Genomic DNA, 22,964 nt, shown 5'->3' with positions numbered 1-22,964 from the left:
CATTGTAAAGCAATTATACTCTAATAAAGATGTTAAAAAATATAAAATAAAAAATCCTTCAGTCTTAATGTATTTGCCTGGAGTTGCAAAAATGCAGTGTTAACATTGATATCAAAAACACTTTCAGCGAATTCCTAAACAGACGCAAACACTCTCATCTAATATACTTCAAAACAATGTCTATAGACAGAGCAATATTGTTCCAATTCAAATGAAATCAAGCCAGGGGGTGCAGAGCTTCCTCAATGGAATCTAAGGGAATGGTAGTCAAGCCCTAAGTTTCAGAGGAAGCGAGAAGTAGATAAAGGTCTGATAAACTTTGTTCATTTATTTGCCTTTTCCCCCTTTTATTTGGTCTGTTGTCATCTAGAAAGGGATTTACGAGTATCTCAAAGCAGAAGATCAAGTGCAGGCAAGACCTTGCACTAACTTGCCTGGAACCCTACGCTACGAGCTACAGGGCGAGAAACCACAACCCCCGAAAGGCCTTGCGGGCCTGGGGCGGGGCCGTACCGTGGATTGGTTGTCCTGCATCTCCAGGCAAGGGATGATTGGCCAGCCCTGGGAATGGAGTGAGACTAAGGCAGTTGCGGGAATTAGAGCAGTGACAGGCCGAAGATCGCCGTCTGGCTATTTAGGTCCAAACTCCAGCCCGCCGACTGGCAGCGAGGAATTGAGAGAAACATGGCTCGGCCGTACGTTTGCCTGCTGGCCCTGGCGGCTGTGCTACTGCTAGGTATCGCCGCCGTCTCCAGATCGAAGGGCCTGCGGGGCAAGGGCCAGGGGCATAAGAGGGCGCCGCGAATCCCTTCTCAGTTCAGCCAAGAGGAGCGCGTCGCAATGAAGGAGGCTCTGAAAGGTGAACCTGGGTCCCCTTCACCACTTATTCTCATATATAGGTCGCTGTCTCCTCGGGCCAACCCGCGACTCCCTTCTACCGCCACAGAGGTCGGCTACTCGAGCTCGAGCTCCGCAACACCCCACCGCCGAGCCCTGGCCCCATTCACGGCACCTCGTGCCCGGCTTGAGGAGCCCATTCTTCTCCTAGACCTGGCTTCTGGGGACTCCAGCGTTCCCAGCCTACCCTGGAAGCTTCAACTTTGCCCTTATCCACACTACCCCACCCCCACCTCCGCTTGCCTGGAGCACGGGCGTTGGCCACAATCTGATCTCTTTTGGAAGAGGTGGCTGCCAGTGTGTCAGGGGGTCATCACTGCCTTGGGGAGAACGGGGCAGGGCAAAGAATCCCTCCAATTCCTGCGTGAAATCTCTGGCCCCACCCCTGCTGGAGGTTGGACTGAATACCCTCCTCCCTCATTTGGGGGGTGTTGCCCCATCACTGCCCAGCTCCTCTGACTGCCCCCTTGAATTCAGGCTGGGGGTACTGATCACTGCCAATGTAGGACTTGCTGGAAGATGGGGATTCTTGCCCCTCTCCAGGTCTCCTCCTTAGGTGAAGTGATAAAGGAAGGGTCTAATGTCTTTTTAAATGGCACAATTTTAGGGATCTGAGGGTGCAGTCCCTTAACCTGACACTGGAGGGGACCCCCTAAACTCTTCCCCCCACACTCGAGGTTTCTGTGTGGAGGGGAAGCAGGGAGATCTAAGCTGTGGTGTGAAAGGGTAGGGAGAGATGCTGGGGGTGAGGGTGCTGTGTTCTAGACCCCCCATATTATCCCAGTATCCCCTGTCCCCCTTCCCTCACCCTATGCCCCCAGTTCTGTGGCAAATCCAGATTGTGAAAATGTACAATAAATGTGTAATGAGTAAAAAAAAAATACAACAGCTTTTAACCTTTGAGAGTTTTCACTTGCTAAATCACTTAAGACTAAATAATCTGAATCTTATCTACAGATGAGGGAAATTGAAGTTTAGGTCAGTTAAATGATCTTCCCCAGCACCCCGCACCTTGGAGTAAGCACTGGGTGACAACATCTAGTGCCTGTAGTTTCTAGATGGCTCCAAAAAGAGGTGTGGGAGTGTTGCCGGGGTGTGAGACGTTCCTAATTTCTTCTCCTAAAGGACATCTCTCCCCTAGACCGCAAACCAAGGCTAAAGATTTATTTACCTTCCCAATCTGCGTTTTCCAGGAGAAAAGAAGAAAGTTTCTGTTGAGTGCTAGATCCTGTGGTATAATGAGATCCTTCCTCACCATTGGGCTTAACGCCAGTCTTTTCCCTTCCATTAAGTGATGGATTAAAAGGAACTGCCTACATAAACGTGCCGGCAGATGCGAAAGCTAACCCTCATTGTTAAAGATAAATTGTGTTTGTGCTGGAGCGATAGGCCTGGGACGCAGAGCAGGGCTTTCCCAAAGCATCATAGTATAAATAGTTCTCTGAAGGGCATTGGGCAGCAGCTCACCAGAGTCTCCCTGCACAGAAGAAAGCAAAAGCTAGATTAGAACCTAAAAAAGGGGCCTCATAGCAACATGGCTTAGAATGCTGAGCAGGGGACAAAACACCTGAGTTCAGAACTTGAGTCTGCCTCTCAATCTCATGTAGGCAGTTTTAGTCTTTTTGAACCTTGGCTTCCCCACCTAGGTGGGAGGCTATGATGCAGGGTTGACTCTTAGCAAAACTGAGTACAGAAGTCAGAGGCCCTCCCTTGACATCAAGCTGCCCTGGGTGCATTTGTTCCCAGTGTTTTCGGACAGCCATCTAATCAAATAATTTCATGATCCATGTGTTTCTGCGCCCCTCCTCCCCCCCCCACCCCCGCTGTTTGTATTTGATAGTGGAACTCTTTAAGAATGTAAAGCCTTCACCAAGGGATCAACCTAGTGGCAACTCAGCAACTGAGACTTCCGGGTAGAGTGGATGAGATTGTTTATGACTGAAGAGCTTGTTTGGGAGCTTCTAAATCCACCCCTTCCCAGGCATCATGTGCCCAAAAAGCTGGCCTTGGCTGAGAGAACAGTGAGACTCTGGATGAGCCAGTCTAAGAGGAATAAGCCTACTCTCTGTACAGAAAAGCACACAAAGCTTCATTCTTGTAGGGACCCAGGACAGCGGGCTCCTTAGATTCATTGAAGGGATGGTGGCTTCAGAGGCAGAGTGAGACCTTAGAAGCAATTTATAGCAGCTTCCCACTCAGGGTCAGGATATAAAATCTACTCCTGTCTGACCTCCCCCACCCCATCCCATCTTGGACTTTATTTTCCTTTAAGAAACATATTAGCCTAAATAAATTCAAAGAACTTGAGTTTAAATCCCAGTTCTACTGCTTGTTTCTGGACAGTCTTGAGCAGCTCACCTAACGCCTGTAAGCTTGTTTCCTCAGTTTCAAATAAGGGAAAACGACAGTGCCTACCTCAAAGGATTGTATTGCCCTCCACAATAAGATAATGAATGCAAGAGAACTTTTTATGTACAGAGGGCTGTGGAAAAATCAATGGTTGTTATTATCTTCCATCTCTGACTCTGATAGGTGCCATCCAGATTCCAACAGTGTCTTTCAGCCCCGAGGAGCTCAACACGACAGCCCTGGCTGAGTTTGGAGAATACATTCATAAAGGTCAGCCACAAACTGTGCAAAAGGGGTAGGAGAGGTAGCGCTGGAGATGCGGTGCTGTTATAAAGTGATAAAGAAGTTTAATTTGTGACTGACCACGGGCAACCTAATTTGTATGGGCCTCTTTTGACCAAAGTTTGTACATAGTGGGGAGCGATAGAAGGGAGAGTCCAGGAGTTAGAGTGGACACAGAGTAGAGACTATAGATTTGCCCTTTGAAGAACCAAGGCACATAGCTGTTTGGTTGGAGTTTGAACTCTCCCAATCTTTGCCCTAAATATTCAGTCAATAAATATAATCTAATCAAAAGGTAGGACTAGGAATTCCTTCTCCCATAGTTGCCAGAACTATGCTCCATGCTCCTCCCACCCCTATCTCCATACACATACCTACAGCCCACACATGTGCACACCCCACCTACCCAAGCCCTACTCCAGATTCATTACTAACACGTTTCTGAGCTTCTAGGCAGTCGACAGCTTTGAACTATCACATCAGTCCTCTCCCCCTACCCCACTGCCCATGAGCTAAAGAAATATGGGTCAACGGAAAAAAGGAGACTTGGAGCTCCCCCTCCCCATAGAAAAAGCTCATGGAAAGTAGTGAGGCCACTTTCCTAAATCAAATAAAAAACAGCCCCCCTCAAGTCTCAGGCGGGAGGGGCTGGCAAAGGCATGGCAAGTAGCCCCCTCTCTAACACTCTGGGGACGGGTGGATCTGGGATCAATCCAGCAGGCTGAAAGTCTTCACTAAATAGGAGATAAAAATCAGGAAAGAAATGTACAGTAAGAGTAGACTAGATAAGCTGGCTGACAAGAAAAAAGCATGTCTTCATTTTTGTTTGTTTGTTTGGTTGGTTGGTTTTAGGTATCCACAGAGGTATATATGGATTCTTCCAACACAGCCCAGAGGGAGATCAAAGTTCTTTCTCCCATGTTTCTAAGGCCGCCTGTGTTAATACTTATCTATAACCAGAATAGTTGACCCTGGGAACACCCACACCTGCACACAAAATTGTGGTCATATGCTAGACAGAATAATCTTTTATCTCCATATAACACAAACATTAAAAGTATTGTTTTGTAAAAGAAAACTATCTCTGATTTTTTAATATATATATAGTGGTCATGTTTGGTTCCAAGTAATTTGGATACTGGGGCCTATTATATTTAAAATTTAACATAAGTCTTCATCTCGTCATCCTGTAACGTGTATTTGTGACAACATTAGAGGTCAGACCAAGCCAGATCTTGAGCTCTTATCTAAGGGTGGGGTCTTGATATGCAGGTTATTACACAGTAATAGCACATTATAATATAGGGGAGAGGTATTTCAGAGATTGGGCAAATCAGGAATCAGACTGGCTTTGTACCAGAAGGCTTCCTAAAGGAGGCTGCATGTTTTAAAGGGAAAAGAAAAAAGCAGGGAGAATCAAATGGTAGGAAAACCAAAGGTAATTGTTGAATCTGGCTTTCTCTCATTGCTTTTCATCTCTCTGCTTCTAGTCTTTCCTACTGTGTTCAAAACCAGCTTTATCCGGCATGAAGCTGTGGGAGAGTACAGCCACCTGTTCACTGTCCAAGGCTCGGACCCCAGCCTGCAGCCCTACATGCTCCTCGCTCACATTGATGTGGTGCCTGCCCCTGACGAAGGCTGGGACGTGCCCCCATTTTCTGGGTTGGAGAGTGATGGCTTCATCTATGGTCGAGGCACACTGGACAACAAGAACTCTCTTATGGTCTTGAAACGCTGTGTTCCCTCTGCCTTGGAGTCCTAAAGATTAACCCAGGAGGGGGATGCTTGGCTAACCCCTGGGAGGCAGGAGGCTATGGTAGAAAGAACCTTGGCTTCAGGATACCTCGGTTCCAGTCATCAGTTTGTCACTTCCCTAGGCCCCGATTTCTCAAGTGTGAAATAGGGATTAGAGTAGATGATCCCCAGGTACCCTTTCAGCTCTGACATTGATAAATTTATGCTTTTCTCTAGGTGGTAAAAGTTTCACGCAGAGCTCTGCTTCCCTACATCCCATCCCCGGGACCATTTTAATTTGTTCTCTCCAAAGAGAGTCTATCACATCCTAGTTCCATCAGCCCTATTGCCAGCAGCCCAATGTCTCTGATGCCCCGTTGGTGCCACACCTTAGAGAATAAGCCTTTCTCCTCTTCCATTGTCCTTCTGTCCCCCAGGCAATCCTGCAGGCCTTGGAGCTTCTGCTGATCAGAAACTACATCCCCCGAAGATCTTTCTTCATTGCTCTGGGCCATGACGAGGAGGTAGAACCCCTTCATCCTATACCTATCTCTGGGTCCCCTATTGGGGGAGGGAGTATGCTTCACCCTGGTCTGGTTTGCTCCCCGGCTGCACTGTCTCCAGGATATGGCGTGGTAATTTGCCAACTTCTCTGTGTATCTGTCGCCAGAAATATCTAAGGACTTTGACCAAAATGCAGATGTCTGGGCTCTGTGCCATAGATCCGAATTTGTTGTTTTTTAAAGACTTTTTTGTGTGTGTGTGGTACGCGGGCCCCCCACCGCTGCGGCCTCTCCCGCCACGCAGGCCCAGTGACCACGGCCCACGGGCCCAGCCGCTCCGTGGCATGTGGGATCCTCCCGGACCGGGACACAAACCCGTGCCCCCTGCATCGGCAGGCGGACCCTCAACCACTGCGCCACCAGGGAAGCTCAAGACTTTTTTTCTTAAGAGCAGTTTTAGGTTCACAGCAGAAATGAGAAGATACAGAGATTTCCCTTATTTGCAAGAATAAACAGCCTCCGCCAGTATCAACATCCCCCACCAGAGTGGTAGTACGTTAGTTACAAATGATGAACCTACACATTATAATCACCCAAAGCTATAGTTTACATTAGGGTTCACTCTTGGTGTTGTACGTTCTATGGGTTTGGACAAATGTATAATAACATATATGGTATCATTATGGTGTCATACATATTTTCACTGCCCTAAGAAGCCTCTGTGTTCTGCCAATTCATCCCTCTCTCCTTCCCCCAAACCCTGGCAACCACTGATCTTTTTACTGTCTCTATAATTTTGTCTTTTCTAGAATGTTATATAGTTGGAATTATACAGTGTATAGTCTTTTCAGATTGGCTTCTTTCTCTTAGTGATATGCATAGATCTGAATTTTTAACAAACTCCCTGGTAATACCTGAGGCAGGCACGTAATCCATCAACTACACCTAGAGGACTGGTGTGATGGGAAGAGGAATAACAGGGAGATCAACGAATGTGTTTTATTTCCAGTGATGCCACTTACTTTGACCCTGGGCAAATCACCTCCCACTCTGGGTCCCAGTTTCTTCACTTGTGAAATGAGGGGCGTTGGGCCCTTCCAGCTCTGACACTCCAGGATTCTGTGAGGCAGGATTGTCAAGGGCCCTGCCCCCCAGGAAGGAGCCTGGGTAGGGAGGCTCTGGAGCCCCCAGCTATGCTGAATGTGTCTCTGTGAGCTACCTCTGGAGGTCGGGCTGAGAAGGACTGTGGCTCTGGGTTCAATGTCTGCAGGTATCAGGGGTAAATGGGGCTCAGAAGATCTCAGCCCTCCTACAGGCAAGGGGCATCCAGCTAGCCTTCATTGTGGATGAGGGGAGCTCCATCTTGGATGGTTTCATTCCCAACCTCCAGAAGCCCTTTGCCATGTGAGTAAAGCACCCCAGCCCCCAGCTTGGAAGGCGTTCTCACCCCATTAGAGTTGACCTCAGCCTGGTGTCTCTAGACCATGCGAAACAACTCTTTATTTTACTCCTCTTGCTTTAATCACCCCGATCTTCGACCAGGTCTGGGCTTCCCTTTCCCTTCCTCCTCTAGAGTACATTTTGTTAAGCAGCATGAAGCTGACCTCCTGGCCCACCAGACACTGCACAGATGGGCCTGGGGCCTATGGGATCATTCAGGGTGGGAGGAGGTCAGGAGGGCCCTCTCTGACCCTCTCCTACAGGGTTTCAGTCTCCGAGAAGGGTGCAATTGACCTCATGCTGCAAGTAAACATGACTCCAGGCCATTCTTCAGCTCCTCCAAAGGAAACAAGCATTGGCATCCTCGCAGCTGCTGTCAGCCGGTAAGCAATTCCTGGCCCTGCTCCCTTGCCAGACTCAGGCTGGAAGACCTGGCATTTTCCCACTCTGAGTTTGAGGAAGCTAAGCTTCTTGTCCTGAAGCTGGGCTGAGAAGCTGCCATGGGGGCTGCGGGAAGGACAGTGGGTTAGACATCAGAAGAGGATCTATCCATTATGGCAAGTAAGGGCCAGCAGACAAAAGCTAGGTTAGGTAGCTGGAATAGTCCAAAGTCCAGGCCTGAAGTTAGAGCTCACAAGCTGGAAAAGAACTGTCTAAATTCTCCACCTGCCCTGGCAAGATAACTAAGGTAAATAAAGGCTGCTGGCTGTGGGTCCGGGCCTGTAACAGCAGAGCTTACCTCTGGCCAGTTTTCTTGCAGAGTAGGAAGAGGAATTATATTCATTCAGTTAAATATTTAACTATCTACCATGTTCAAGACTTTGTGGCCAGTGATGGGCATACAGACAGTCCCTTTCCTCTAGGAACTCAACAGTTAGCGGAAGAGACTGACAATTTGGCTGCAGTGTGGTAGGTGCAGTGAGACTGGGGGTGCCTGTCTTGGGCTTGGTAGACAGGGACGCTCCTGCTGGTGGAGCAGAGGTAGCCCCACTTGTGCTTTGAGATCTTGGAACGGTTGGATTGGTGGAGGTGATGGGGAGGTGAGTGGGAGGCCTCCTGGCCAGGCCTGTTGAAACATCCTATCTCTCTCCTTCTCTTCAGACTCTGCTGGTCTTAGACTGAGTTGAGTGAGTCTTGAGAGCTCCATTTCTCTTCCAGACTGGAGCAGACACCAATGCCGAACATGTTTGGAGGCGGGCCCTTCAAGATGGCATTGCAGCAGCTGGCAAATGAGGTATGAGAAGGAGTCTCGCAGACCCCTTGTCAGCTATGGAAGAGGAAGAAAGGGTGGCAGAGAAGTTGCCTTTCGAGTAATAAAGGAGCCCTACTGCTGACCAGTGCTCTGCGCATTCTCCCCTGTTCCCAGCCTGTGGCTGAGCCCAGGATGCAGGGATCCAGCTTGTTCTTTGGGGCTGTTGGTGCCCAGGCTGAGAACCTGAGACCTAACACCGGGCAGCCTGAGGGAGCTGGTTCCCACTCATCCTTGAGGCTACTGCCAAGTGCCCTCAAGGCAGATCCAAAGTAGGGAGAGACACAGGCCCCAGAACAGTGAGCCTGTTATGCTGACCCCTCTGAAATCCTGCTGACCTGCTGCTTTCCCTTTCAGTTCCCTTTCCCGACCAACATAGTCCTGAGCAACCTGTGGCTATTTCAGCCCCTTGTAAGCAGGTAAAGTTTTATCTTTCTGCCCCTCATATCCCCCACCCCAAACCTACCCACTTCCCAGTCCCCTCTCTTTGGCTTAACTGGGCCTGACTAACCATCCCTCAGCCACCAGACACTACATCTAATTCGTACATAGGACATCCCTCCTTGTCTTAAAGATCTCCAAGGTTCAGGAAAGGGGGTAGTCCAACAACCCATTCTTTCTTTCCATTGTACAATGTCTTACCTTAGTCCTTCTGCTTTAGGTTGATGGAGAGGAATTACATAACCAATGCGCTGGTCAGGACCACCACAGCACTCACCATGTTCAATGCAGGGGTCAAGGTAACACCACCTGGTTCCTCCCACACACCCCTCCATCCCTTGGCTTTATCTCCTGGCTTCTCCTTCCTTCTCTGGTTACAATTTGAATAGTAGGAAGGCCCAGCACTGAACTGTCCTGTGTCATCAGATGGGTAAGCCTCAAGAGCAAGGGTTCTAAGCTGACGTCTACAAACTCCGTGAAATTGCTGGCCAAGTTTCATATATGTGCATTTCAGGGGCCCCCCTCAGGTTCTCTGGGTCTGTACCCCTTCAAAAAAACAACCATTACGCTGGTGTGAAGAGGCATTATTTGGGAGTTAATTCTTGTGACCTATACTCATTCAACATGTAACATATTAATTTAGCATTTTGGTCACATAGGCTTAAAGATTCCCAACCTCCCTACCACCTTTTTATTATTCTTCCTCATATTTTGGAAGATTTATTCACCTCACAAATTTAATGAATGATGAATATATTTTCCCCTAGTGTTACCCTGAATTGAATGAGAGAAACTCACCTGCCATTTAAAAAATCTATAACATTTGTGATATACATAACACTTAAAATACATACACTGTCATTCCCCAAAATACAGTAAATATTGGGTGGCCTTTGCAAACGTAAATTCTATGAGGTTTACTTTTATTTTTGGCCATGCAGCGAGGCTCGTGGGATCCTAGTTCCCCGACCAGGGATCAAACCCCGGGCCCTCAGCAGTGAGAGCGCAGAGTCCTAACCACTGGACCACCAGGAAACTCCCAAGGTTTACATTTTATAGAAATAAGTTTCAGGTGAACCAACACTTTGATAATTTTTTTTCCAAGAACTACTTTTCAGCAAATTGGTCTACTTCCAGTTGGACCAGCCACTAAGGGGCTTGTCTGTTTGAACTAGCCACGCTAGCTCGCCTGGGCTGAGGCCTTTCTGAAATCTGGAAAGGAGTTAGACCATTCCAATTTCTACCAGTACCACCAGCACACATTCAAGGAGCACCATTCACCTAGAATACAGTGTGGCCTTGTGGAGCCCTGGTACTGTGCAGCCCGGGTTGAGTGTAAGTGAATGGTGCCTCAGAATTCACTCCTGACGTAACTGTGTGTGTCAGCCAGGCCCGAGTGTGTCTGGCGTGTCAGCCAGGCCCGAGCTGGCTTCACCAGCTGCCTAGAGAGTTCACCAAAATAAGAGTACTGTGTCTTTGCATTTGAATGGTGTTTTTATCTGTCCAGAATACTTTCACATTTGTTATTCCATTTGGTCCTCCTCACAGAGGATTATTGCCCCAATTGCCAATTGAAAGACAGAGACACAAAGAGGTTGTCATTATTCAAAATCACATGGCTAATTTATAACAGCCAGTTCTCCTGTCCCTAGCCTGGTGCTTTTTTTGCACCATACCAGTTCAAAGAAAGATAGGCAATTGGGGAATCTGTTCTCTCGCGGGCTCTGGGGAAAAATTCCCTCCATAGCTTAACTCTCTTCTCCAATTAGTCTTGGATTTTTCCTGGTCAAACAGAGAACAGAGTCAAATTTTGCAGCTGGATGTGGGAAATCACCGTCACCGTCACCACCACCATTATCATGATCAACCCCCTGAGGGCCACGATGGGGCCTCAGATGCTCTGGGCGCCCTATCCTGAGTAAGGACTAACGCTGACCGCTGCAGAAATGTCCTGGGTGCCCTGGGAAAGAGCACACACAGAAGACTGCCTGTGGCACTGCATGGGGCCAAAGCAGAGGTGTCGGTGCGCTCCCAGAGAAAGCAGTCTTTCTCTGAGCATCTCTCTGTGACCCCCTCCAGGACCAAGAAGCATGAAAGTCTGGCCTGAAGCAGAGACACACCTCTAGCATTGAACACATGTCAAGGGCCCAAAGAAGACAGGGGCTGACTGAAAAAATTAAGCCTTGGATTTTTCAATCAAATCAGCTCCCTCTCCCCTTGCAGGTGGTAGTTGGCACTTCCTGGGCAGGGGTCAGGTGTGGGGGGCTTGAGGTCGGCTCAGCCAGGATTTGTGGGTCTCTCTCTAGGTGAATGTCATCCCCCCTGTGGCCCAGGCCACCGTCAACTTCCGAATTCACCCTGCACAGACAGTCCAGGAGGTACGTACCATGTGTTCCTGACAACTGAGTCAGCGTCAGTGAGATGTGTCTGTCGGGACTGGGGTGGAGCCGCAATCCCAGGGCTGGCCCAGGCTCTCATTTGTTCAATGATTTTTCAAAGGCTTCCTATGTGCCAGGTGCTTGGCTGGGATAGGAGATCTCTGGCTTGGGGGAACTTGGAGTCTGGGGGTGGGAGATGAATGATAATAATAAGTGACAAATAGAAAATGATAACAATAGTAGCAAACACAGGCAGTGAACTTTCTGTGCTCTTGGCACTGTTCTCAGGTAGACACATACTCATTTAATCCCTACAACCACTCTATGAGGTAGGAAATATATTATCCTCATTTAACAGGGAAAACAGAGACACAGATAAACAGAGGAGGTAAATAACATGCCCAGGATTATACCTCCAGCACTAGTTCCGGAGTCTGTGCTTTTAGCCACTACACTATACTTGGATTATAACAAATAGGGCTGAACAAATTACCGCAGGACCAGTGCAAAGAAGGGGGCTGATGCTACCTCTGAGGATCAAGAAAGTCTTTTGTGATCACTAGAAATCTGAACTGGGACTTAAAGACAAATAGGACTTTGCTAGAAGTAAGACATTCAGAATACAGCTAAAATAAAGTCTAAAGAGTTGGATAACTTGGGGGAGAAGTAATGGAAGATGAAAATGGAGTTGTCATTTGGGGATCAAGGCCTTGTATGCCATGCCGAGGAGTTTGGGCTCTAATCTGTGGACAAAAGGGAACTGTCAGAGGTCTTCAAACAGGGCTGTGATAGACTCAGATTCTTTTTTAGGGAGACAGTGCTAGTGGTGACGCTGAGGAAGCCCTGGAGTAAGAAGAAACAGTTAAGCTGTTGCAACATCTCAGGCAGTGGGTATAGAGGTTTGAACTAAGGCTGTGGTCATGGGGTGAAGAAGGTACCCACCAGAGGTGGGTGTGAGAGTTGGGTTCAGCAGGTCGCTGTGTGTAATGGATGTGGGGTGAGTGAAAGGCAGGACGGCCCCACGGTTTTAAACCTGGGTAGTTGGCCAGGTGCTGATGCCTTTAACCAAGATTGGGAATTCAGGAAGAAGAGCAAGTTCACAGAGAAATAAAAGGGTTTAGAAATTTGAGAAGCTTCTAATATATTAATAGGCAAGTATAAATACCTCAGATCTAGAGAAAGAATGAACTAGAGATAGAGGCTGGAGTATTATTAATTGAAACCTCTACAGCCAATAAAATCCCGTGGGAAGGGTGTGTGAAGTCTGGAGAGAAGAGGGTTGCGGACAGCGCCTTGCAATGTTCTGCTATGAATATCAATTTTAAAATTATAAAAATGAATGTATAATAGCAAACCGTGATGAGTGCTATGAGGAAAGGGGGCTGGGTGCTATCACAGAATATAGCAAGGAACCAGACCTTGTCTGTGGGGTCAGGCAAGGCTTCCCTAAGGATGTGATATTTGAACTGAAAGCTAAAGGGTGAAAAGAAATACACAGAATGTTTGACATCTGTAGGAAAGGCTAGCTTATTTAAACATCAGGTTGAGCTAAAAAGAATTTCGAAGGTAAATCTGATCCTTCTGAAAAGGATCAAAAAAAGCAACGTAACAACTGTCAGATGAATACTATGTTCCAGGATTAAGCAAGGTAAGGGTCAGGTCATCAAGGGTCTGCCACATTTAGACTTCTGTGGTCCTTTCTCCCTGCGGCCTTCCCTACAGAGGAGGTTGTGTGTCCTCACACAGGGGTGGGAGGCACACCCCTCATTGCAGGGGTTGGGGGGATGAGTTGACAGCCAGCCCAGAGTCACCCAGCATTGGCAGGGATCTGGGACAGTGTAAGCCCTGGGCTCTGCTGCTTTTCATCCAGTGCCAACCTTTGTCCTCTCCCTGGGGACTCATGGGACCAGGAAATCACTGAATTCCCCTCACTGAGCTGCTTTCCACCAGTTTTTTTTCCATCCTCATTCCAACTCCATGCCCTTTCCACGGGCTGTTTTCCACCAGCTGGGGCTTTCATCTTCCCAGGTTCTGGCACTCTTCCCTCCTCTCCAGTCCCCTGCCACAGTGGCCTTCCTTCCCGGCCTATCTCGTGAAATCTCCGGAATCCTTAGGCCCATCCTGCTCACCTGCCCCAGGGAGGAATGCAAAGCCCCTGTCATCCCAAAAGCACGCAGCACCTCTTTGTCCTGGTCACTCCTCTCCCTCGTGCCCCAATTCCATGCATCAGGGACACTCCCTGCTGGTCTGAGGGCCGAGGGTGCAGAGCCTTGCACTGGATCCGATGGAAACATAAATGGCTCCCAGAGCCCTCTTCCTCCCTCTTTAGCTGGTCTCTCCCATGTCGTGGATGTAGATAGGTCTCCGGCACCCATCTGTGCGGAACAAGCGCCTTCAGAAATGTAACAGGCTTCCATGTAGAAAGGAAAGTTTGTTCTGCATGGGCCTCAGGGAGTAGAAATAAGGCCACTGGGAGATACTTCAGGGAGCCCCCACTTAAAGGAGAGTTTTGGAGTATGGCACCTTGGATGGTAATGAGCTTCTCAGAGGCTGGATGTCCACCTATCTAGAGTGTTTTACAGAAAATTCCTTTCTTCCTTCATTGATTCATTCACCAAGTGTTTATTGAGTGGCCACATGGGCTAGACATTCTTCCAAGCACTTGGGAAAATGGTGAACAAGCCAAGATTCCCATTCTAAAGGGGCTTAGGTGCTAGTGGGTAGAGACAGCAGTAAGCAAGCAATCAAACTGAAACCCAAGAAGGAGCAAAGACCTGGGGGCAGCATTCAGGCAGCAAGAGCACAGGCCTCTAATCTCAACAGAGATGAAATCCTGCTGATGTGTCTTGTACTATTTTATCCTGTGGACTCTACAGAATATTTAAAAAATAAATAAAAAGAGGTGGGGGGGAGGTTAGATGCTACAGGAAGCCATATCTCAGTTCATTATTAGGAAGACATTCATAACAGGGTTGTTCAAAGGTGGAATATATTAAAACACATGACGGTGAGCTTTCCGCCCCTGGAAATATTCAAGGACAAGCTGATGACAGCCTGTCATAGACGATCTAATGAACAGCCTTTCAGTAGGATAGAAGCTGGTCTTGCTAACTCTAAAAGACCTTACCAATTTTAAGTACACATTGTCCTTGCCTTCAACGAATTTATCATTCACTTGAGAGGAAAATACAGCTTCGCATAAAATAGAAAAGAGCTCAGGGAAATGAGGGATCAATGTGCTCTACAGTGACCCTTGAGGTCCCTCTTACCATTGATGAGTCCCTTCTCTTAGTCCCATCCTTGTGCCTCTGATTATTGCCCAGGGTGGTCCCTCCATTCTAAACAGGCAAATAACAGCTAATGGAGTGCCAGGAACCAGCCTAAGCACGTTACATATATTCCGGTAGTGGTAACAACCACCTTACCAGGTAGGTGCTACTATTATCCTCCTGTTAACAGATGAGCAAGCTGAGGCACAGAGGTTAAGCAGCTTGCCGAACATCACACAGCAGTAAGTGGCTGTCTGTGGCACAAAGTTTGGTGTTACTCCTCAGTTTTTGTACATGCCCCTCTCCATGCTCAGACTGCCTCTTGCCTCTTCTCCATCAGTTTCGTATCCTTCCTTCAAATTCTGGCTCAAAATTCATACCACAAAGGAATCCATCTTAAATGAACACCACCCTCTTGCTGGCTCTGCTCCACACCACCTCAACCTGTAGGTACTTTGGAAGCAGTAAAGCATCATCCCTGTGAAGTCAGACTACGTTCAGATACCCAGCCCAGCAATACTAACGGGATAAACCTTGGCAAGCTCCTTAATGAGACAACTCCCATTATTATTTTTATTGGTTCACATCTTTTAAAATGTGTGTATCCAACATTCATTGCATGCCTTTTATGTTCTTCGTACTGGAAATATAGAAATGAGGTGTTTGGGTCAGGACCTATCCTAACAGCTGGTGGGAAACCTTGTGCTCATTGAGGGTGGTCCAATCTGTGTGCCGTCTTCAATTTCTGGAGGCAGGAACCTTAAAGTAAGTTGGGACAGGGAGCAGCAGACACTTCTGGGGATGACTTCAGGAACCTTTCCAATGGGTCAAGAATATATCCAGACTATATATTAATTCTTGTAGCAGAGTATTAGTGACATAAGTGCTAGAGTGAAAATAAGCTCTGACAAGTGAGTTGGCTCCTACCCCTAATCCAACAGCAGGGAATTTGGTTTGCTTTAAATGGTGGTTTCTAAGCCAGAATTAGGAACCCTCATTTTCTTCCCAGACTCAGCTCATAGCATGCTTCTAGGGGACAGTGACCTAAAAGTGGTCCTCTTGAGATAATGCCCCCCAGTTATGAGACAGACACCCCCCTTTCTAGGGCAGAGATGGTTCTAAAACAACTGCTGATCAGATGGGTTGAGACTACTGCTGGGGCTTTCCCTGGGTGGCTGAGTGGGCTTGGGGGGCCACCCTAAGTCAGCTGCCTGGTCCATTCCCACATGGCTCCACGGGACCTGATCCTCAGGGTCTGGTCTACATCCTGCCTGGGACCAGGACTTTTGCTGAGTTCAGCTCTAGTCATTTCAGACTGAATTTTTTGGAAGCTTCCTCAGGTTCCTTCCTGAGGAAAGGAGGCACAGGGAGAAAACTTGACTACCAGTCCCCCAACTCCTGACTTCTTGTCTGTTGAGCTCATCTTCCTGGCTCCAGTGCAGTTGGTCTCAAAGAGGAAGCAGGGATGCCCAGAGAGAAGAAAGAAAGAAAGTATATGACCCTGTCACCATCTGTCAGAGACTCTCCCAGGCTGAAGTGAGGCCATCACATCTATCCCCCTCTCTCGAGATGGTTGAGATTTCCACTGTGCTGTCTCTTCTACATTTTCACCCAGCCCATGGTTCTCAACCCAAGGGAAAGGACCCAATTTCCTGATTTTCCAATCCCCCACCTGCCTCGTGGCTGTTAAGGCAACCTCCCAAATATTTAACCTAAATCTACCATGCTGTAGATTTCCAGGAAGACCAGCCCTTCTATCTCCTACAACCAGTCGGCTGAAATTGAAGTCCCAGTGCCAAAATGAGTCTCCTCTGTAAACTCCAGGGCTCTGCCTTGCTGGAGAGAAATCAAGACTATTTAAATTCATACAGTACTTGGATAGCAGATTAATAAATCGAACGCCCTTTGTTTCCTCCCTCAAGGTCCTAAAACTAGCCAAGGACATTGTGGCTGATGACCGGATCCAGTTCCACGTGTTGAATGCCTTTGACCCCCTGCCTGTCAGCCCCTCTGATGATCAGGCCTTGGGCTACCAGCTGCTCCGCCAGACCATACAGTCTGTCTTCCCGGAAGTCAACATTGTTGCCCCAGGTAATGACTTCATCAGCTGTGGCTGGGGGGAGGGGGGGCTGGAACTGTATCCTGTCTAATATCCACTGCCCCACCCCCACCCCAGCTGTTCAGCCTGGAAACAGCTGGCTGCTTCCTCTCCTGATGGGACTGGAGCTGTATTTTCCCCTCTGAGTAGAAGTGAAAAAGCAAACAGGAAAGGATCAGAAACAATAAATTAGGTCAGCCAAGCCTGGGTCCTTGCTTAACCTAGGCCAGCCAGTCTGGCATGGAGGAGAGGATCAGCTCCGATTCCCCCTCCTCTGGAGGAGCCACAGAGGGGGCCAGGTTCCCCATCTGGTTCTGATCCACTCTAGGATAGCAGTTCAGCAACAGAGCTCAGAATCCTCAGCCCAGAAACTCCTCCTGGCTGTACCACCTGAATTAACCCCCTTCACCTGTCCCGGTAGCAGCGCCGCTACACCACTTTCCCAGTCTTCTGGCGTACCTTCCAAGTCTATGCTGTATAGACGGTGATTCTCAAATTTAACAGGAGAAGAGGATCACCTAGGGAATTTATTAAAATGCAGATTACCTGGACCCACTCCCAAGGATTTAGGTTAACCAGCTCTGGAGAGGACCCCGGAATCTGCCTTTTTAACAAATACCCCAGGGGATTCTGACACCGGAATGATGACTGACCACAGTTTGAGAATCTGTGGTCTGTGATGTGAGGAAGAGATGCTCTAATGTGAAGACCTGTGTTCACTTTCCTTTTATCTAGCTTTAATCATGGATCCTCTCATTTTCTAAGCTAATATTAATACTTAGGACCTGCCCCTGGGCTAGGCATGGGCCCTTAAAGAGATTACAGTGAAATCCTGCACCCATAAGCTCCTCGGGTGTGGGGGAAAAGAGCAGCCTTGTTTTTTAATCAACTTCAATCAGATCCACTCCTCAGAAATTCAACCTCAGACATTATTGAAGCCTCCAAGCACCACCACCACCACCTGAATCAGGCCCTTGGGGTCTTATGCGACAGCATAGCATCAGGATCCCTTAGTCCGTGGTCATCAGTCCTTGTGGTTGCCTCTGAGACATCCATTGTCCTGGCCACAAGGTCACTTCAGGTTGCAGATTTCCTCGGATTCCCTGGCCTGTCTAGGGGGTGAGATCTTTGACTCTAGACCCAAGAACATACCCTGAATGTACCCTCTTGAGATTTGCCACCTGCTTGGACTCCTGCCACAGAGCAGGGCCTGGGTCCCCACCACCTAGGAACCCTGGCTTGCACACTCCCAGATTCTCCTCTCTTGGCCCTCAAAGGCTCCCTATCTTACCCTCTCCTTTCTGGGGCACCTGCCATAATCCCATCAACAGAGTTGGGCTTTTACAGAATAAAGATAGGCAGGCATCAACTAGCAGAAATCCCCAAAGCCAGGAATTGTGAAGGGGCTGATTATCCATTTAAAACCAGGAGTGGAAAGTAGAACAAAACACAAATTACCATCCCAGATCATCCCACCACACTTTAACTGATGTTCCAGGGGGTCTTTTTTCAAAGAACACTCCTACTGGGGAATGGGGTGACCTGCTACCTTCAGGAGAGTGGGACACTAGAGAGTATCCTGGGACTTTCCAAACCTGAAGTTTGACTCTAGGAAGACAGAGTCATCCTTCAGAGGACAAGAATAACAGGAAATTATGTTCTACTTGAAGAAGATTGCATTTTATAGCAGTAAAATTCCCCCAGAGAGTGTTTATTTCTGACCTGGGTGATATACAAGAAAACTCAGGCAATAAGGAAGATGTACTTAGATTTCTGGATATCTAGATTTCTAGAGTAACCTGGCTATGGGTATGAAATGATGCTGTTGGCCTCCATGGTCATCACGGAGAGAGGGCACTTTGGACCATTCAAGGGATGTCTCATTAATGCCTTTGGGAAGATATCCCATGTTCCCGGCTGCAGTGGTGTTTTAGAAAGGTTTTGAGAATGGGTAGCCTGAAGGACAAAAATTCATAGCCTCAGCCTTCCAAGGAAGGGCCAGACATCTTCTGTGGTGACACAGGGGTCCCAATTTCCCAGGTAGCCCACCTGCCACCACTTCCTTGGCTTGGCTGCTCACATAAAGCCCCATTCCTCTTGATTCTTCCTTTCTAGGTACTTGTATTGGCAACACAGACAGCAGACACTATACGAACCTTACCACTGGCATCTACCGGTTCAACCCCATCTACCTGCAGCCTCAGAGCTTCAGCAGGTGAGTGAATGGAACAGGTTTGGACAGCTTGGTGGAGAGAGGAGATACATCTGACCTGTCCCTTTCCCACGCCGTTCTTCTGACAGTCCACAGAATGGGAGAAACCCAGGGTTTGCACAAACTAAAATAAAGATATTATGGAACCCAACTGGCCAATTTTCCTGAGCACCAGAGTCTTGCCACTCCCCAGAATGAGTGGGAATTGGTGACTGTTTTCAGGGATGGAGATAATCAGATGACCGGAGAGAACCTGGAAGAATTAGGACCCTTGAGCGCTAATCCCACCTCTTCCTCCCTTTGAGAGAGTGCTTCCCCTCTGGATCTCATTTTCTCCCCCAAGAGGGGGTACTCCAGAGTTCTCAATTTCCAGTCAGTGAAATGCAGACACATTTGAGGTCAAAGGTGGGCCTGTGCTTTGAATTCTCAAAAGAAAGCACAGTGTAGGGGTCTGAGACCTATGCACTAATTTCAACTACTGCATGTGAATTACTACTTTGTGGGTTCTTCGGCAAATTTTTAGTCCTGGGGTATGAGGGGACGATTGCCATTTACCTCTCTGCTCTTTACCATATGCAGCTCCGATTTCCTCAACATAAGTCAGTTGCCAATAAAACAAAACTATTTCAATATGAGCTTAAGAACAGATTTCATGGGGGTTGTTCATTTTTTAGTGGGGGTAGGGGAAGGTAGCTATTCTTTATTTCCTTTCATCTTTGAGGTTACATGTGTGGTTATGTTGTGTTGTGTTGTGTTGTGTTGAGGCAGGTTGTGGGCATCGGATCTGGAGGTGAGGTTCTAGGTGAAGTAGAGAATCCATAGGTACCCTGGGCAGTTGCCCTCCCTATCCACTTGTGCCCCTAGTAATGTGGGGTGGGGGGGGTGGCTGGCTTAGACATAAGTCTAGCTGGAATTCTGGCCTTAGAATTAAAAGATAACTTTCCCTCAGAGGAGAAATTATCAAATGGATTCCAGAGCAGGAGATGATTTGCAGTCCTCAGGAGTTTATTATTATCTGCCCCCACTGTTCTTCGCCATGGACACGGATCCTGGAGAGATGACCAACATGTCATATGAAACCTCGCTTCCTACAAAGGGCTGCTCCCACCTTGCCCACTTCCTACCCCTGGAGGGTCAAAGGCCAATGGCTTCAGGGGATGTAGGGTGGGGAGTGCTCTGTAATAACACTTGTACTAGAGCAATGGACTCTCCCCCCCAAATCTCTTTCCCTCAGCATCCACGGAATCAATGAGAAAATCTCAGTCCAAGCCTACGAGACCCAGGTGAAATTCATCTTCGAGTTCATCCAGAACGCTGACGCAGACCCAAGGCCAGTTCCTCACCTGCACGAACTGTGAGGTCGGGGAGCCACAGCTGGATCAGGGATGGCTGATGCTGGGCCAGGACTAACCCAAGGGGGAAGCCAGTGTTGATGAAACTTTGGGTCAAAGTCACATCATGATGACCTCACCCACCTGCCTTGCTCACTCCTAAACTCACTCAACACTCAAGAACAAGGCCAGGGAGGAGGGGAAGGCCAGCAGGAGCCCCGCTTCTCCCTTCCTCCCGGCAACTCCATCGCTCAGCCGACCGGCATTTACTGCCTTCTTGTCACTACTTTAGAAGGTATCTGGCCTGTCTGTCTCACCCTGGTGATCTAACTGCTCCTTGTTAAGTCCTGACTGAACAAATGCAGATTTGAAAAATATCAACCAGATTTGACCTTCTACAAGTGTTTAATTTAGGGCACGCTTGTTGGGCTGCCTTTTCCAGGGCTTATATCTTTCTTCTTGCTGTAATTTCCTTTCCTCCCCCAGCCCCCGCCCCGTCTTCTTGGATTGTTTAGCCGGCTCTTCATCTCTCCTCTCCTGCCCCTGCATCCCTCCCCTTATCCTCCCTTTTATTCTACCCCTGGAGGAAGACTTAGTCAAACTATGGTACTCCCATAATTGCCACAACAATTGGTCAAATAAAATGGTCTATGCCGTATCAGCTGGGGGGTAAAGCGGAGGCAGGGGGCTTTGGAGGAACCCCGGACCTCCTGGTTCTGGAGGCTGGAGCCTGGAGAAGAAAGCCTGTGTCCTCGGGCTCCTCCCAAGGGCTCCCTGGGCTTTGCTCCCTCCCCTGCCCTGTTCCTGCCACCTGCTGCTGCTGTCCCACCCCAGGAGGCACTAATCTGTGGAAACATTTCCCTTGCACATCCCACGGGCTGAGCTCCCAAGAGAAGGGCAGCCTCTCTCTGGAGCCCAGGACCAGCAGGACGTTGGCATCATGTCCTAATTCAGACTTATCAAAGAGAAGTGGAGGACATGGGGTGGGGGGACTGCCTGGAGGGGCTCTGCTCTGGCTGGTGGGCCAGGGGGAGGGGCGAGCTGCCCTCCGTTAGGGGACTGCAGAGCTCCTGTCTTTTTTCTCTGGAATCTAAGCCTGAGCATATTGGAGTCTGCTCAGTAGCTGTCAGGTGGGGAGCATTGAAAGGCAGCATTTCTTGGCTCAAGGCTGGGAGCTGTGCTTTGTGGATCACAAGGGAGTCAAGGTCATGGAGGGAGACACAGAGGGAGCTGAGACCTGAGAGACTCCCTCTTTTTTTCCTCTCCAGGCAAGGACCTTCCATGCCTTCCTGGGGTTTGATGGCAGTGGGCTCCTTTTCCCTCCTCACACTGCCCGGCCCCTCCTGCCTGCCTGTGGATGTGAGCTGTTCTTAGGAGCTGGGGCCTAATGGAAAGTGTTAGAAACACAGTGCAGGAATTATTTGAGGCTTTCTGCTACTCCCCCTAAGATTCACATTCCTTCCCTCGCCTTCCCTTTTCTGGCCAATTCAGTACTCATTCAGCCTTTGTTAGAGGGTGAGCTGAAGAACAAAAAGGATTCTTCACATTTGGGCAGAGCTGTACAAAGTGCTTTCACAACACCTTATCTCATCGGAGCCACATAAGAACCCCCGTGAAGAAGGCGTCATTTTTCTTACAGAGGAGGAGTTGGTTATCAGAGAAGTTACGAATCTAGCTGGAGGCAGTTTCAAACCCATGTCACCTGGCCCCAAGCTCATTGTTATTCCATGATCCTATGTGACTGATGAAATCTACTTCCCATTGATTATCTTATTTAATACTGACAATCACTCCAAAGGGGTTACTGCCCCTGTTTTTAACAGATGAGGCAACTGAGGCTCAGAGGTTAAGTAGTTTGTCATGCAGGTGTTAGGGGCAGAGTCTGTCTGCATCCAAAGCCTGTGCTAATAGTACTGAAGAGGAAACTGAGGCTCGGAGAAGTCATTTGCCCAGATTACACAGTTCTTAAGGGGCAGCCTTAGAATTCAAATGCAGCTCAAAAATCCCCAAGTCCAGTGCTTTTTCGGTCACACCACACTGCCTGCCCCAAGAAAGCTGTGGAGTCTGGCTCATTCATTCTGACCCAGGGAGATCTCAAGGGCAAAGGCTGTTCTACTGTTGGATTTGGTTCTTAGCTCAAGCTCTCTGTTCCCCTGGCTGACCTCTCCCTAGTCACATCTCTCTGTCCATCTGCCAGCATTCCTTACACACCCACCCCCTGCTTCTGGGTTCAGCTCTTCCCCCTTCTTGAGTCTGGGGACAGCCAGGTCTCTAATGATCTGTGGGATAACTGGGAGAAGAGTGAGCAGGGAACCCTGTCCCTGTCTGGTCTCACCACTCTCTTCAAGCATCAGAAACAATAGTGTTCTGAGCCCCCGGAGTGGGAAGGAAAGCCTTGAGAGGGAGCTGCTCCAAATCCTGGCTCTGAGAACACAGAAATTCCAGCCCTGTGTCCCCTGAAGTTTTCTGGAAAGAGCAGTTGAAAGTGCTGGCCAGAACAACGTGAGCCCTAAGATTCTGGGCAGGATGGGCCAATGAATCTGGGACTTTCCTCCACCCCTACCTTCATCCATCTGCCACTCCCCAAGTCCACCTTGAAAGAGCTTCAGCAGATAATCACAAGTACACCGCACACCCCCATCAAGGACTTAGCTCTAGCTTCTCACTCATACCTCCCTAAGGTTGGAAGGAAGACAAAATATTCATAAGCAAAGAGAGTGGGAAATGAAAGGAGTAAATTTTGGCTGAAGTCCCTTGATTTTGAGCCTGAGCTGCTGAAAA

At 48.5% G+C, this 22,964-nt stretch overlaps 1 protein-coding gene across 1 annotated transcript; it reads left to right on the top strand.

Moving 5' to 3' along the window:
- Window positions 1-561: 561 nt before the first annotated feature.
- Window positions 562-20,837, top strand: PM20D1 (peptidase M20 domain containing 1). The gene is made up of 13 exons (XM_029229847.1): window positions 562-859; window positions 3,430-3,516; window positions 5,019-5,251; window positions 5,700-5,786; window positions 7,036-7,169; window positions 7,469-7,588; window positions 8,364-8,439; window positions 8,812-8,873; window positions 9,116-9,194; window positions 11,202-11,273; window positions 16,465-16,633; window positions 18,756-18,855; window positions 20,087-20,837. Exons 1-13 carry the CDS (start codon window positions 685-687, stop codon window positions 20,208-20,210), a joined length of 1,518 nt encoding a protein of 505 aa, XP_029085680.1. The 5' UTR covers window positions 562-684; the 3' UTR covers window positions 20,211-20,837.
- The last annotated feature ends 2,127 nt before the right edge of the window (window positions 20,838-22,964 follow it).

The sequence above is a fragment of the Monodon monoceros genome, unplaced genomic scaffold, assembly GCF_005190385.1.
Source record: "Monodon monoceros isolate NGI ecotype Baffin Bay Population unplaced genomic scaffold, NGI_Narwhal_1 Super_Scaffold_18, whole genome shotgun sequence".
Taxonomy (NCBI): domain Eukaryota; kingdom Metazoa; phylum Chordata; class Mammalia; order Artiodactyla; family Monodontidae; genus Monodon; species Monodon monoceros.
Note: the sequence above shows the minus strand (reverse complement) of the source record. Positions and strands in the feature narration are given on the sequence as shown.

Bases quoted from the DNA above. Each gene is read 5' to 3' on its own strand.
- PM20D1 (XM_029229847.1), top strand. From the start codon at position 685: ATGGCTCGGCCGTACGTTTGCCTGCTGGCCCTGGCGGCTGTGCTACTG. The intron at 7,170-7,468 runs GTGAGTAAAGCA...CCTCTCCTACAG, and splicing joins CTCCAGAAGCCCTTTGCCAT to GGTTTCAGTCTCCGAGAAGG. The intron at 8,874-9,115 runs GTAAAGTTTTAT...CTTCTGCTTTAG, and splicing joins TTTCAGCCCCTTGTAAGCAG to GTTGATGGAGAGGAATTACA.